Consider the following 16,821-nt stretch of genomic DNA (forward strand, 5'->3'; position numbering starts at 1 on the left):
TAGCTGCTCCTCCTCTTTCCTGGTTGTGTTACAAATGTTCTTTTTCTAAGTATGCCTGAGGAAGCAGTTGGGAAGTTCTGCTCTACATTGACTTTCATACTTTATTGGTGATTGAGAAGGAATTAAAAAGAAACACCAGGCTTTGGTATTGTAGCCTGAGATAATGAAATGTTACCTTTCTTCTAGACACTTGGGGTTGGGTGGAATAGTTTTCAAAATTGTTTTTTGGATTAAAGTAAATAGGTTGTGGATAGAAATGGTTTTAAAAGTTAAAATGCCTATAAGATAATGGTTTTATTGTTTTAAAAGACATTTTTAAAATGGGGTTTCCTTCTGGTTACTAGAGCCTAAAACAAAATTAGAATGTTTGTTTCCTAGGAAGAAAATAAAGTGGTTAATATATAGCAGTGGCTTTTTTAAAAATGAGACTCCCCTACTCTCCACCTTTGGAAACCTTGTAAGATTGATCATCTTTCTGCCCTGGAATGAACTTTATAAAAGTACAGAACAACGATTTTCTGCTTAGCCTTCCCACTGTGCCTCTGTGAGTTATTCCATTGTGAAACCTCAGTCCTTCTAGAGAACTTTTCCTTCTCTGAAAATCAATTAAATTAACTAGCTTTTCTCTTAGGATTCAGGAGCTCTGTCTCTTGAAAGCTACTGATTCTATTCACCATAACCATAATACCACAGAGTTAGGGGGAAGAGTGGGAGTAGATATAGTTCAGCATTTTTATTGCTCCTTATTCCTCTTATGTAGAATATTACTCGATCATCCATGTATATACATCCCTCTGTTGACACTATGCCATTCAGATCATTCTCTAGCTTTCATTTTCATCCATTGGCCGTAGCAGTTCCTTTGCATAGCCAACTTTTCCACATCTGAGCCTCATCATTGTTTTTGGCGGCTTTTCTTTGCATAGTCTTGACCTTCTGGTCTTTATTTCAGCAACCTACTTTCCTGGATCTGGTTGTTATTCAAAGCTGTTCTATTTGAGGAATTTTACAATTTCCTGTCATTTCTATTTTATTCCCCTTTTCTTGCTCTTAGGGTGTTCTGCTTACTGTATCACTTTGTACCTCCAATTTTCTCCTGATTTCACTAGACTCCTTCTGGCTTCAGTATCTTTCTTATTATTTTCTTTTTTAAGCCAGTCTAAATTTTTCTTGTCAATCATTCAAACCACGCTCATTCATATTTCAGTCGCCAGTATGTGCTGAGTTCTTGGCTCACCTTGCACTTAAGGAACTTCATTGAATCCTGCACTACTAAAAAGAAATACTCTCTTTGTAAAAGTGAGTATTTCATGTAACAAATATTTATTGAGTAGCTACTTAGTGCTAGACACTGTTCTAGGCACTGGGTTATGTAAATAAACAATATCCCAGTTTTTAAGGCAATATGCATTTGGTGAGAGACAAAGAAATATTATAATAAACAAAACAAATACTATGCTAGACAGTTCTAAGTGCTAAGGGGAAAAAACAAATCCGGGAAAGGAGATAGGGAATTTTTTGTAAGGAGGCTTGTTAAAACTTTAGGTAGGGATAACCAAGGAAGGTTTTATTGAGAAAAAGTAGGTAACATTTGAGTAAAGATTTCTATTTGGATAAGGCCTTATGTTTAGTTTATATGTTTGAATTTTCAAGTCTTGAGTATCCTTAAAGTAGAGGAATCTGTATTTTTTGGCTGAGACTTTATGCTACACTATGCAAGATCTTGAACTTTTTTTGTGGACTTGGTGAATGGATTCATATCGTTCAACAGTAACAGTCGTAGACCTAGAAATTAGCGATTCTTCCATTTATTAAAAAAAGTGGTTTTTAAATAAAAAGTGACTCTTTCATTCTTTTCATCTCTGCTATTCTCCTGTCTTGCCTGTATTCCTGTAGATAAAGCTCCTAATAATTTTCATGGCCCAGTTTTACTTAACTTTCTCTAGCTTCTATATTGCTTATCAGACTGAACTTATAAAACCTGGGTCTAATATTTCTTTAGTAATCCAAAAATTACCTTGAGACAGTTCTGTCTCCTTATCTCAACACAAAAAAAATTATAATCTGGTCACTACTTGTTTTTTCTTTCTTTTTTTTTTTTTTCCTAGCTGTCTTGAATTTATCTGCCTATTGCCCAAAGCAGTCCCTTTTCATGATGTTGCATTATTCATTCATGATTCACCAAAAGCATGTACTGAAATTATGGAAATGCCTTCCCTTCTTTTACATTAACTAAATAACTGTAAAGATAGCATGTTAAGAGTTTATATGGAATAGAGAACGTAGGCAGACAGCTTGTGAGTACTGAGGAAATGGTAACAGAAGGAACAATTGCCTTTTTATTGTCACAGGTAAGGTCACAGATAGAAAAAACAGGAAAATTGTGTTAGAGAAAGCACCTTGGGCAAACCAGTTTTCCTGGGAAGAATTGGAATGCAAGAAATGCTAATAATATTCATCTAATCCAAAATTACCAATTCTTTTTAGGGTCAATCCATTGAAAAGATAATAAATTGTACTATTAATGACTTATATGTCTTGCTGTGAATTTTGCGACTTTCTCCCAGCAGAGAAAGAATTAAAGAGTTAATTCTTTATTCTTTGCCAATATTCCTTGAGAAAAAAAGCTGCCTGTTGTCATTTCTATTCTTTCTCTTCTGGAGCCGAGCAATAGCTGTTCCTTGAAAATTAAGATTTGGAGTATGTCCCACATTACCTTTCTGGTTGCTTTTATTTTGTCTTTTCAGAAAACTTCAGCTTAACACTTGCTTCAGCACTCTCTTTAACTACCTATAGTATACTTCCTCTTTAATATTTAATTATTAGTTTTAAAGTAATATTTCATTCTTTAATGATTGATTTATACTGGTTAATATGGTCTTTCAGGCTCATCAGGATTATCTTGGCTTCATATTTCTGCTTTATACCTGATGGTGATATACTGCACATCCCTTCCATTACATTCTAACTGCCATTAAACTATTAACAATAGCTAATAGCCTCCCTGATAGCTAAATTAAAGCTCAAACTCTTGGACCCCAAATTATTGACTTCAGCTATAAACATTTCCTAACTACTTTTGCTTTATTAGAATCTAAATATAATGTAGCATACCTTTAACTGATTAGTTGATTGATACTATTCTTTTAATCAATCAACAGGTACTTGAGTGCCTTCTATCTGCTAGACTTTTTAAGTTTATGATATGCAGTCTGAGGGTTTGACTTCTTATATTAAGAAGTCTTCTTATATTAAGAAGAAGTATAGACTTCTCATATTAGTCTGTTTGGCACCCATAACAAAATGCCACAGATAGCTGCCTTAAACAGTAGAAATTTATTGCAAAGTCAGAGATCTAGATGCCAACTGATTCATTTTCTGATGAGAGCTTTTCTTCTTGATTTCAGAAGGATGCAGTTCAATCCATACCAGTGCTTATTCAGTTCTCCTGGTTTGTCAATTGCTAAGCAAATATTTCACTTTTTAACTACTTTTAATTTATGTAGAGTTTAATATCTGCTAATACTAGTTTCCCCCCTCATTATTCGTCTTTACCCTTTTTGCTCATTCAGAACATTAAACAATTTTTCTTTTGGTATAGGTACACTCATTTAAGTTTTTTGCCTACATACATAAAAAATGTGTGACTGTTGTAAATGATTTTTTTGGGGGGGGGAGATCATTTCTGATATCCTTTAAAGCTCATTCATGCAACTTATCTTCCTTTTGTATAGCATTGTATAGTTAGAACTTCAGAATAAGGTTAAATGTTTGTGCTAATGTTGGCTTCTTTGTGAATTTAATGGAATTTCTAGTGTTGCAGACACAAGTATGATTTACTTACTGCTTTCAGATATCCTTTATTATAAGAAAGTGTCCTTAATGTTTCTTATGTTCCCTCATGGAAGTTGATATTCATTTTTTGAAATCTAGTTTTGCGTATGTTCCAGAGACTTTGTAATTGATATTTTTATTCAGACAAATTATAGATTACTAATTGGTGTAAGGAATAATATGAAGAGATCCTGTTACTTTTTACCAAGTTTTCCCATTGGTAACATTGTGCAAAACAGTAGTATAATCATAATCAGAATGTATATTCACATTGATACAAGTCATCATATTCAGATTTTCCTACATGTACAAATTGGTGTGTATTTAGAACCATACAGTTTTACCACCCACAGAAAAGATACAGAATAACTCAGTAACCACAAGAATCATCCCTCCTGTTACTCTTTTATAACCACATCCACCTCCTCCTTGGCCTGGCAACCACTCATCTATTCTCCATTTCTGTAATTTTGTAATTTCAAAAAATGTATAATTGGAATCATAAATAAGTAACCTTTCAGGATTGGCTTTTTTCATTCACTGTTGTACCCTGAGGATTCATTCAGATTGTTGAGTGTATCAATACTTCCTTTTTATTGTTGGCTAGTGTTCTGTGATGTCTTTGTACCAGATTTGTTTAACCATTGACTCATTGAAGGACATCTAGGCTGTTTCCAATTTTATGCTATTGAAAATAAAGCTGCTCTGAACATTCATGTGCAAGTTTTTCTCTGAACCTAAGTTTTATTTCTCTGGAATAAATGACCCAAGAGTGCAATTCTTGAGTATATGATAGTTTTGTAAGAAACTGCCCAATTTTTTCCAAGAGTGGCTATGCTGTTACATTTCCATTAGCAAAGTATAAACGATCCAATTTCTAGGCATTCTTGCCAGCATTTTGTGTAGTTACTATTTTTTCTTATAGTCATTCTGATAGGTATGTAGTGAGAGCTCATCATGGTTTTAATTTGTATTTCCCAATGGCTAATGATGTTGAATATCTTTATATGTGCTTTTTGAACAGAAAAATATTCATGTCCTTTAGCTATTTTTCTCATTGAATTGTGTGTGTTTTTTTGTTGTTTTGTTTTGTTTTGTTTTTGATGTTGAGTTTTGAGAGTTCTTTTTATTTTCTATATACTTGTCCTTTGTTGGGATATATGGCTTGCAAATATTTTCTCCCGGTCTGTAGCTTTTCTTCTGTCTTCTTCGTGGGTCTTTTGCTGAGCCAAAGTTTTAAATTTTTATGATCAGTGTATCATTTTTTTCCTTTCACAGATCATGATTTTAGTGTCCGGTTCAGGGACTTTCTGTCTTGTCCTAAGTCTCAAAGATTTATCCTATTTTTTTCCTAAAAGTTTTATAGTTTTTATATTTTATATTATATTTAAGTCTTCAGTCAAATTTGAGTTAATTTTTATATGAGGTATAATACTAAGGTAAAAGTGGGTTTTGTTTTGCCTGTGAATGTCCAGATTATCCAGCACCATTTACTCTGTTTATCCCTCCACAAGTATCACTTGTGTTACTATAGTTATTTTTTAAGCCCTCCCTTCCCTTGTATATAAGATAGTGATTTCTCTCATTTTATTCTTCTTTCTTAAGATTATTTTAGCTATTCTAGGGTCTGTGTCTTTCTATATAAATTTTAGAATAATCTTACCTATGTCTACCAAAATCCTTACTAGGATTTTTAATAGGAATTGTATTAAACCTATGGGTCAGTTTGGGGAGAATTGACATCTTTACTATGTTGAATGTTCTAACTCATGAATGTGGTTTGTCTCTAGTAAGGTCTGAATTCTTCCATTAGCATTTTGTGATTTTCAGCATGTAACTCCTGTATTTGTTTTGCTAAGTGTATTATTTTTCTTGGAGCAATTGTAAACGGTATTGGTGTTTATAATTTTGATTTCTGCTTGCTCATTATATAGAGATGTGGTTAATTTTTGTGTCCTGTTATCTTGTTGAACTATGAGGTGTTTGGATTCCCTGGGATTTTTTTAAATATAGATAGTCATGTCATCTACAAATAGGAACAGTAGTATTCCTTCCTTTTTGATCTGTATGCTTTTTATTTCTTTTTCTTTGATTATTGTAGTGACCAGAACTTTAAGTGCTTTGTTCAAGAGTAATGGTATTAGGAAACGTCCTTGCCTTGTTTAGATCTTAGTGAAAACACATTCAGTCTTTTACCCTTGAGTAAGATGTTACTGCACAGTTTTTTTATAGTGCTCTTTCATGAATTAAGATAATTCTTCTATTTCTGGCTTACTGATATTCTTTATCATATATAGTTGCTAGAATTTGTCAAATGCTTTTTGTAGGCAACTGATATGATCATATCTTTAGCTTGTTGATACGACAGATTTTGTTGATTGATTTTTGAATGTTGACCCAGCCTTGTAGCCTAGAATAAGTCCTGCTTGGTCATGATGTATAATATTTTTATATATCATTGGATTTGATTTGCTACTATTTTTTTTTAAGTTTATTTACTTTTTTAAGTAATCTGTACACCCAATATAGGGCTTGAACTCATGACTCCGAGATCAGGAGTTGCATACTCTTCCAAATGAACCAGCTAGGTGTCCTGATTTGCTGCTACTATTTTATTAAGGAATTTTGTATTTAAGTTATGAGAGGTATTGGTCTGTAGTTTTGTTTGTTTATGGGTTTTTTTGGTATTATCATTGTCTGGTGTTGGTATTGAAGTAATATTGACCTCATAAAATGAATTGGGAAATATTCCTTCTTTTTCTGTTTTCTAGAAGAGATATTGTACAATTGGTGTTAGTTCATCTTTAAATATTGGGTAGAATTCTCCAGTTAAATCATTTTAATATAGAGAGATTTCTTGAATAGCTTTTAATTACAAATTCAATTTCTTTAATGGTTATAGGACTATTCAGGTTATCTTTTATCTTGATCGAGTTTTGATAATACACAATTTTCAGAGAATTGGGTCATTTCTTTCTAGTTATCTAATTTATGAAGGAAAAGTTTTCTTAGTACATCAATTATAGTTTTAAAGGCTGCAAGATCTTTAGTAAATCCTTTGTTTCATTCCTGAAATTGGTGATGTGTGTTCATTTTTAATTTGTCAGTCTTATTAGAGATTAATCAATTTTAGTGTTTTCTTTAAACCAGCATTTTGTTTCATTGTTTTTTTTTTTTTTTTCTGTTTTCACTGATTGATTATTTCAATGGATTGGTTTCTGTTTATTATTATTTTCTTCCTTCTGTTTCCTCTGTTTTTCTTGTTCTAGTTTCTTGGGGAGGAACTTCAGTTATGGATTTGCGACCTTTCCACATTCCAATGTCCATAGCCTTTTGAAAAGCTTCAATTCACTGTAATATAAAGATTTGGGTTTATAAAGTTTAACCTTGTTTATTAAATTTTTCAACTCTTACATATCCTTTCTCTTCTGTTTTGGTCTACTTCAGCTCGAAGGATGCTGAAACTCTCCAACTATTATTATGTTTTTGAATATTCTTATGTTTCTAAATGGTTTTTATGTTATATAGATATTGCTGTATAAATTGATTAATAAAGATTCATGGCTATTAGATCCTTAGATCATTGAGATGGCTTCTTCAAAGTTGTATGGGCCCCTCTCCAAATTATGCAGACCCAGTTGAGGGAGAAGAGAATTATTTAAGGTTGTTTAGTATTACTCTGGCAATTCAGACATCTAACCGCCTATGGGGGCTTGAGAAAGAGCCAGGTGAAGAAGCAGGGATTATTGCCTGTGCCCAAGAATTTCATGTTGTTGTTTGTGTGGGCACCGGGAGTTAGAACAGTGTCTTTTTTTTTTTTTTTAAAGATTTTATTTATTTATTCATTATTCATAGAGACAGAGAGAGGCAAAGACACAGGCAGAGGGGGAAGCAGGCTCCATGCAGAGAGCCTGACGCGGGACTCGATCCAGGGTCTCCAGGATCACGCCCTGGGCTGCAGGCGGCGCTAAACTGCTGCGCCACCAGGGCTGGCCCTAGAACAGTGTCTTAATTAGAAGTCAGGGACTACAGTTTTCTCCTCTTTCTGCTGATAGTAATTCCTCCTAAATTCTCTACAGGGGATAACCTTTTTGATTGTGGTCTCTAGTGCCTGACTTCTCAGAGGTGCTGAAGGAATCACAGTATATCTCATTTTACAATCCCTCATCCCCTTTTATTTTCACTTCCTATTGATTTTCTCTGATGGTTACAGGTCTCTAATGACTTTCTGTTTCCTTTTTAACCAGTTTTGATTAAGTTACAGTTTTTCTAGGAAATTGGCTATTTCATTTAGTTTTTCAAATTTGGGTTTATAAAACCTTACATTGTATTCTTTCTTTCTTTCTAAAGTTTTGCTGTGATTTCAGTTTTGTTTTGTTTTACTTTTCATTCCTGAATATTGATGATTTGTATTTTTTTTAAAGGATTTGTTTTAGAGAAAGTGCACGGCGGGTGGGGCAGGCATAGAGAGAGAGAAAAGAGAACCTTAAGCAGAGAGGAGCACAGAGCCCAACATAGGGCTCAGTCTCATGACCCTGAGATCATGACCTGAGCTGGAACAGAGTTTGACACCTAAGACTGAGTCATCCAGGTACCCCCATTTATTGTGCTTTTATGCCTTTTTTGTTTATCCATTTCATTTCTCATTTGCAAAGAATCAACTTCTAACAAGAATTGTATAAGATCTCCTGTGCATCTTTTACCCAAACACACCGAATTTTTTCCTCCAAATACACCAATTTTTTAACATTTGCCATGTTGGTTTTATCAGTGTCTCTCCTTCCCCCAGTGTACACACCCACATACATATGCACGCTTATTTGTTTCTGGACTTTTTTTTTTAATTTTTATTTATTTATGATAGACACACAGTGAGAGAGAGAGAGGCAGAGACACAGGCAGAGGGAGAAGCAGGCTCCACGCACCGGGAGCCCGACGTGGGATTCGATCCCGGGTCTCCAGGATCGCGCCCTGGGCCAAAAGCAGGCGCTAAACTGCTGCGCCACCCAGGGATCCCTGTTTCTGGACTTTTTGAAGTAAATTGCATATATTCTGCCTTTTACCTCTTAGTACTTCAGTGTATTTGTCTTAAGAAAAAGGGTATTTGGCACGCTGGGGTGGCTCAGTGGTTGAGCATCTGCCTATGGCTCAGGTTGTGATCCCAGGGTCCTGGGATAGAGTCCTGCACTGGGCTCCCCACAGAGAAGCTGCTTCTTCCTCTGCCTATGTCTCTGCGTCTCTCTTTGTGTGTCTCATGAATAAATAAGTAAAATCATAAAAAATAAGAATGAGGATATTTTCTTACAAGGTCATAGTTTAATTATCCTATTTAAGAAGTTTAACATAAACATGCTACATTAATCTACAGTCCATATTCCAGTTTTGTCAACTGTCCTAATAATATTCTTATAACTTTTTTGTTCCATCAGTACAAGATCACATAGCATTTAGCTGTCACATGTCTTTATTCTCTTTTAATCTGGAGCAGTTCCCCAGTCTCCTTTATGACATGCATATATTTAAAGAATATTGGCTCCCTCCCTTCTGTTTTCGCTGAACTGCTGTTATGTGAGAAACACTGCCATTGCTCCTTCTGTTCCTTTATAAAAATGTCTAAAATCCAACTCAACTCAGAGCATAGCATTAAAGATAAATTTTTATTAATAGATAATTAGTAAAATTATGTATTTGATAATATGCATAATTTCATATTTCTTGGTGTCTTTATGAAGGATACTAGCTTTTGTATCCAGAAAACTAAGGCTCATAATATGAAACAACTATATGAGCTACCAATTACTGATTTTGGTTAGGAGTAATTTAATTTGAATTTGGCATTTTTATTTCAAAAATGGAATGATATTTCCTTAGAGTCAAAGATATTTCAGAAAGTTACTGCTGAAAAAAATTTGTCTAGCTACGAATTATACTACTTCTTAGATAATACAATTTGTAAACATGTAATTATCTATTTGTAAGGTAGCAACTATAATAAAGTACATAGTTTGAAAGTACATATTTAATTTTACTCTGCTCTCCCAAACTGTTAGTTGTTATTAATGAAACAAAAATGCACTTGTACCCATTTTTGACTTGGTCTATTTAAAGTACTTCTGGCAAACAGTCCAGTAATTTTATGACAGGAGTTTTGCTCTATATTTCCTAAAATAACTCGGAATATATCTTCAGAAGTTTTAGTTATTTAGTGACTGTGGCATTTTTCTTCACCCCCTCCCCTATAAAATACCCTAAAATTTCTTTCAGAAGAAGGAAAAGCATCAGAGATTGAAATTTTTCACAGGCTTTAGAATCTGTTGACTTCACCTTCTCAGAATCTACCCATAAGCTCTTTGAGCTCCTGAATGCCTTTATTTATCATTCAAATATCTCCTCCTTTATTAAAAAAAGTCTCTTCTCATAAGTAATGGTCTCCTAGTTTTTCATAGCAATTGTTGTATTATGAATTAGTGGTATCACCTGATGACTAACATCACCATTTCCATTCCTGTTTATTGAAGGTTTACTATGTGTCAGTTACAAACCAGTATTTTTACAATTTTACTGTTTTTTTAAAGTGCTCATGCACTTACCTTTATTGACATCTTTATTTCTCCATACTCCCTCAAGTTACTGTCTCTTGTTACTTCATTTCACTTTGTAGGATTTCTCTGACCTTTTTTTGTAGGACAAGTCTAGTGGACAGCTTTTGTTTATCTGGAAATGTCTTAGTTTCTATCTTACTTTTGAAGGACAGTTTTGTTAGATAAAGGATTCTTGATTGACTTCTTTTTCTTTTAATACTTTGAATATATCTGCCCAGTATCTTCTGTCCCCCAAAGTTTCTAAAGAGAAATCTGCTAATACTCTTTTGGGATCCCTTGAATGTGACAGTTCACATCTCTCTTGCTGCTTTCAAGATTCTCTCTGTGTCTGATATGTGGCTCTCATTTGAATTCATCTTATTTGGAGTTTGTTGAGTTTCTTAGATGTTAATATTGATGTCTTTCATCAAATGTATGAAGTTTTAAACTGTTGTTTCTTCAAATACTCTCTTCCCCTTTTCCTCTTCTCTTTCTGCAGCTCCTACAGTGTATTTGTTCTTTTTTTTTTTTTTTTAAGATTTATTCATTTATTTTCTGAGAGAGAGAGTGGGTGGTACATAATGGAGCGGCAGAGGGAGAGGGAGAGAGAATCCCAAGTGGACTCCATGCTGAGCACAGAGCCTGATCTCATGACCCTGAGGTTATGACCTGAGCCAAAATCAAGAATCTGACATTAAGCAACTGAGACACCCCTATGTTGGTCCTCTTGATGGTATCCCACAAGTCCTTTAATCTGTGTTTGCTTTTCTTTTTCTTTTTTTTTTTAATTTTTTTAAATTTATTTATGATAGTCACACAGAGCACAGAGAGAGAGAGAGAGGCAGAGACATAGGCAGAGGGAGAAGCAGGCTCCATGCACCGAGAGCCCGACGTGGGATTCGATCCCGGGTCTCCAGGATCGCGCCCTGGGCCAAAGGCAGGCGCCAAACCACTGCGCCACCTAGGGTTCCCGCTGTGTTTGCTTTTCTTTAATCTTTTTTACCCCTGTTCTTCAGACTCAGTAATGTCTGTTGTCTGTTTTCAAGTACATAGATCTTTTTCTGCCTGTTCAAATCTGCTTTAAATCTTGTAATTTTTTTTTCATTTATTATGCTTTAAAGCTCCAGAATTTCTTTTTAGATTTTGTCTCTTTATTGATACTTTAGTTTGTACATCATTTTCTTGACTTTCTCCTTAGGACAGTTTTGTGGGATTTTTTTTTAGCCTTTGCCTAATCTGCCGTAAGGCCTTTTTTAGGGACAGTTTCTGTTGATTTTCTTTTTTTCTTACAATGGGAAAAGGAAAAAATGAATTTACTGTTTCTTTGTGTGCCTTAAGGTTTTTTTTGTTGAACACTGAACGTTAAATCAAATAGTGTGCTAACTCTGGAAATCAGATTGTCAGGTTGTCCCTTCTGTAAGATTTTATTTATTTTTTTAATCGTTGTAGGTTGTCTCTATGCTGAGGATCTGCCTAACGTATAAATTTAGATCTTCTCATGTCTTTTCTGAGTATTTCCCTGGGTATGAATAGTCAGTTTCTAATTTTCCCCATGAATGTAATTTTGTTTGAATGTCCTGGTCTTTAATGTCTAGCACCCCAAATGGGAAAAAATAAATGATAGGTAAAAAAAGGATGCTGATCCTTTAAATAACCTAGACATCTCTTGATTCTGTTGAGGAGGGACTTGAAACAGTAAGGGAAGATATAACAACTATGGCTATCCCCTTCTTTGCACCTATCTGATCAGAGTTAGTCATCAGTAATCAGAGCACAGATCCCTGATATGTGGAGGACAGGGTTCTTTTTACCCACCCTGGCTCCTGTGATTTATGTGCAGGGTGCTCCAGGAATATGTTGTGCATATCTTCCTGCCATGGGAAATGGATAGTTGCTATTGTACTAATGCAGAGATTGACCAAAGTTAACCCCAGTTTGCTGTCCACGTCTTCCCTTGGGAGTTCAAACCTTCAACAGACTTCAGATTTCCAACATAGTTACATCAGACAGATTCTGCCAATGTAATTATTGTCTAAGTGGGGAGAAAGTTTCCTTCATACTTTGTCATCTTCCAGAATCCTCTTTAATCCCATTTTGATTTCTGTATTGAGTGACTTTATGAAGTAGATTAACTAGCAAGACGTCTGTATTAATAGAAGGGGGAAATGCATTTACTAAAATAGAATAGCTCTTATTCTCACCTCCATTTGTATTTAAGAGCTACATTAGATTATGTGATATAAGTATAGTAATCTTTGGCATTTAACTCTTGGCAGGTGGTTTTGGAATGTATGCTTAAAAAAGACCTCATTTACAATAAGGTCACTCCAACATTTCACCACTGGAAGATTGATGACAAGAAATTTGGCCTTACCTTTCAAAGTCCTGCTGATGCTAGGGCTTTTGATAGAGGCATTCGAAGAGCTATAGAAGATATTTCTCAAGGTAGGTTTTCTTAACTGCTTTCTTAATTTGTTTAACCTATATGGTAGAGTAGAGTGACTTTAAGCAAGACAGCTTTTGTGATTTATGTAATTAGCTTTGAAAACTCACTCTAGGCAAAGATAAAATCATGCTTTTTTAAAATCCATTTTATATTTGTCACATCATAATATATACCACTTACATGTATTACCTCAAACTCATCAGTACAGACTTCAGATGATTCCAATGGTTCTAAGTAACAGCATGAAGAAGAGGGAGCGGTCAGAACTTTGAAAATCTTTGTGTGTTGTTATATCAATTATATCCTTGTTTTGGTAATAAAAAAGAAAAATTTAAATAATCAAAAACAGGTGACCCTTAAACAACATTGTTTTAAACTGTGCCAGTCTACTATATGTGGATTTTTTTTTTTTTTTTACAGTGCAGTACTATAAATGTATTTTCCTTATGATTTGCTTGGTAATGTTTTCTTTTCTCTATTTTATTCTTAAGAATACAGTATATAATACATATGATACCCAAAATATGTGTTAATTGTATATATTACTGATAATGCTTCAGTGGACAGTAGATTATTTAGTGTTTGGGAAACCAAAAGTTATGTGTGGATTTTCAGCTGCATTTGGGCGGGGCAGGGGTGGGTGTTCCTAACACCTGCATTGTTCAAGGTTCAATTGAATTGGGTTATTAGAAATTTTCTCTTTTTCATATGTAGACTCTATTTTTTCCTATGGCGAACCCTTTCTTGAAACTCTTAGCTTTTTACCTGGTTTCATTTTTTTTTTTTTTTCTGGTTTCATTATTGAGGATTGGCAGAGACCACAGCCCCATCTACCTCTTTGTATATTTTGCCAGTCTGTTAAGATTATTAACTCTAAAGCTTGCAGGTTTTAAAAGGAAGAAGAATGTATTTACGTGTAAGACTGGCCTCTGCTTAATTAAGCAAAAAGAAGCACTTTAAGGCCCATTTCTTTCCCACAACGAGGTTATAATTAAGGCTTGATTTGTTTTTCTAATTAAGAAGGAAAATTGTCTCTATAAATAGAAATAACCTTCTTATAAAGTAATAATCAAAATATATTAGCATTGTGATTTGTATATTTTGAAGATATTTTAATAGGAAAGTTAGAAGAAATGAATGAACTATGAGACTGGCAATAGGCAAGAACATGGAAAGGCTTAGTATAAATCTGTACTGCTGGTGCATGAACCTGTGCTTAAATAATCTATTTATCTATTTTCAGGGATTAATGATTGGTAAACAAAGTGATTTACAGTTTAGAAAAATTCCATGGAATAGTAGCAGTCATTTTAGCTTTATGACAGGAACCTATAAGTTCTTTCTAGATTGTTCTCATTGTTTGCTATACATTTCAGTCACCTGGGACACTTTGGAAAATAGAAAAACTGGTCCCCACTCCAGACTAGTCAAGTCTGTGTATCTAGGGAGGGGAGCTGGGGCTTTCTTTTCTTTTCTTTTCTTTTCTTTTCTTTTCTTTTCTTTTCTTTTCTTTTCTTTCTTTCTTTTCTTCTTTCTTTCACGTTCCTATCTATTTCAGATGTGATGGAAAATTGCAAAATGATAATATAATGAATTTAGGGGGGGGGGAAAGTTCCTGAGATTCTCCAGTAGTGGTGTGGTTCTCAAACCACTGCAAGAAATAAAAAATATGTGATGTCCTATGCCTGCCTCATCCCAGATTCTGACAATACCAGTTTGAGAATATACTATGGTACCAGTATATTTTCTAAAAGTTTGCCAGTTGACTCTGATATTTAGGTAGTGTCCAAGATCCAGTACTTTAAAAAGACAATCATTATCTGTGGCTGCTAGAATTTTTAACTTATTTTTACCTTTTTTAATTAAGCTTTTTATCTTCACTCCAATGTAGTTAACACACAGTGTTGCATTAATTTCAGGTGTATGACATAGTGATTGAACCATACTATGCTTAGTGCTCCTCATGATAAGTGTATTCTTAATCCTCTTCACCTATTTCATCCATCCCCCAAGCACCTCCCCTCTGGTAACAATCAGTTTGTTTTTTATAATTAAAAGTCTGATTCTTGGTTTGTGTGTGTGTCTCTTTCTTTTTTCCTTTGCTCATTTGTTTTGTTTCTTAAATTCTGTGTATGAATGAAGACATGGTATCTATCATTCTCTAACTGACTTTGCTTAGCATTATGCTCTCTGGCTCCATCCATGTTATGCAAATTTTTTATGGCTGAATAGTATTCCAGTGTGTGTGTGTGTTTGTGTGTGTGTATGTATACCACCTCTTTTTTTTATCTATTCATCCATCATTGGACACTTGGGGTGCTTCCATAATTTGGCTATTATAAAAAATGCTGCAGTGAGCATAGAGGTGCATGTATCCCTTTGAATTAGTATTTTTGAATTTTTTGTGTAAATACCCAGTAGTGTAATTACTGGATTGTAGGGTCGTTCTATTTTTAACTTTGTGAGGAACTTCCATACTATTTTCCACAGTGGCTGCACCAGTTTGTATTCCCTAAAGTATTTATTGCTTTTAATAAGCCCACACTCATGTCTTCATAAAAGCATATTTCTTTTCACTAGTATCAAATAGATTGAGTTTCATGGGGTTTTGTTGTTTTTGTTTTTAATTTATTCATGAGAGACACAGAGAGAGAGAGAGAGGCAGAGACATAAGCAGAGGGAGAAGCAGCCTCCACACAAGGAGCCCAATGTGAGACTTGATCCCGGGACTCCAGGATCACGCACTGGGCTAAAGACAGGTGCTAAATTGCTGAGCCACCCAGGTGTCCCTGGGTTTCACTTTTTAAAGGACAGTTTAGATATATATGGAGGAGCTTAAAATTCCTAGCCAGGTAGAGTAGGCTATAGTACTAATCTGTCTCATTATTTTTGAACATTTTTTAAAACATACTGATTACTGTTATTACCAGCCACTGGTAGACTTTCAGCAATCCCATTAAATCTCTCTTAGTCTTCCATGACAATAAAAATAAACCATGCAACCCTTTCCAAAGGACAGATTTCTCATCTTCGATGCTACCTACGTCTCTCAAAGTTAGCATAAACTCATAGTTTGCTAAGACATCCTTCCTTATTTATTGAAACTAAACGCACTCTTCAACAGCATGAAAACGTGCAGAGAAACATTGATGCACAAAGATCAATAGCAACAATTGGTTATTGGCTATCAATCGTGGTTTAAGGCTTGTTTTCTTTCTTAAAAAAGCAACTAATATCTTGAGGTATTTTCTGGGTAAGAATATTTAGAAAATAGAATAAATACTGTCATCTAAACACAAGAGGAGTTGTAATGTGTGTACTCTGTGTAGCAGTTTGCGCATTTTAGAAAAATCAGGGGCAGGGCTAGCTAGAGATAGCTTTCAAGAAAACCTCTTTCATAAATAACTAGAAATATACCCGTAGAAGAAGGAAATAATCACTTTATTCTTCTAACAAAGAAGCAGATATGGGTAGCCAACATCTGACTTTGCCAGGCAGCCCAGAATGATCTCTGAACAGTTCTACAGTATTATGATTCAATCAATTAGTCAATAATACTAAAACCTAAGACAAAAATTCTTTGCTTAATTAACATCTGCTTGGTTTTTTTAGGATGCCCAACATTTAAAAATGAAGCTGGAGGAGCAGAAGATGACTTACAAGTAAGTAGTTTGCCTTGAAAGGAATTTCTGAACATAAAGGGTGGGGAGGAAATCACTATCTTTAATAAATAAGCAACTTACATAAATTTCTAAGACACTGTATTTGTCAAGAAATACAGAGAAACAGAAGCAATAGGATATATGGGCATGTATATAGGTATGCATGTGTTATAGAAAGTTTGGTTTTGTTTGGTTTCCTTGGATTGGTTTGGTGGTGGTTGGTTTTTTTGGTTTGTTTTTAAAGGAATCGGCTCAGTGATTGTGGGAACTGACAAGTCAGAAATGTACAGGTTAGGCA

The 16,821-nt window shown here is 34.5% G+C and overlaps 1 protein-coding gene across 3 annotated transcripts in view; it reads left to right on the forward strand.

Annotated features, from left to right (window-relative positions):
• SPRED1 (sprouty related EVH1 domain containing 1) overlaps nucleotides 1-16,821 on the forward strand; it is a 121,109-nt gene that overhangs the window by 64,943 nt on the left and 39,345 nt on the right. For all 3 annotated transcript variants that reach the window (XM_025473244.3, XM_025473246.3, XM_025473245.3), the window contains exons 3-4: nucleotides 12,692-12,860; nucleotides 16,474-16,523. In XM_025473244.3, coding sequence (XP_025329029.1) covers nucleotides 12,692-12,860; nucleotides 16,474-16,523 — 219 coding nt within the window. The remainder of the gene's footprint in view (nucleotides 1-12,691; nucleotides 12,861-16,473; nucleotides 16,524-16,821) is intronic.

This window comes from Canis lupus, chromosome 30 (genome assembly GCF_003254725.2).
Source record: "Canis lupus dingo isolate Sandy chromosome 30, ASM325472v2, whole genome shotgun sequence".
In the NCBI taxonomy this organism is placed as follows: Eukaryota; Metazoa; Chordata; class Mammalia; order Carnivora; family Canidae; genus Canis; species Canis lupus.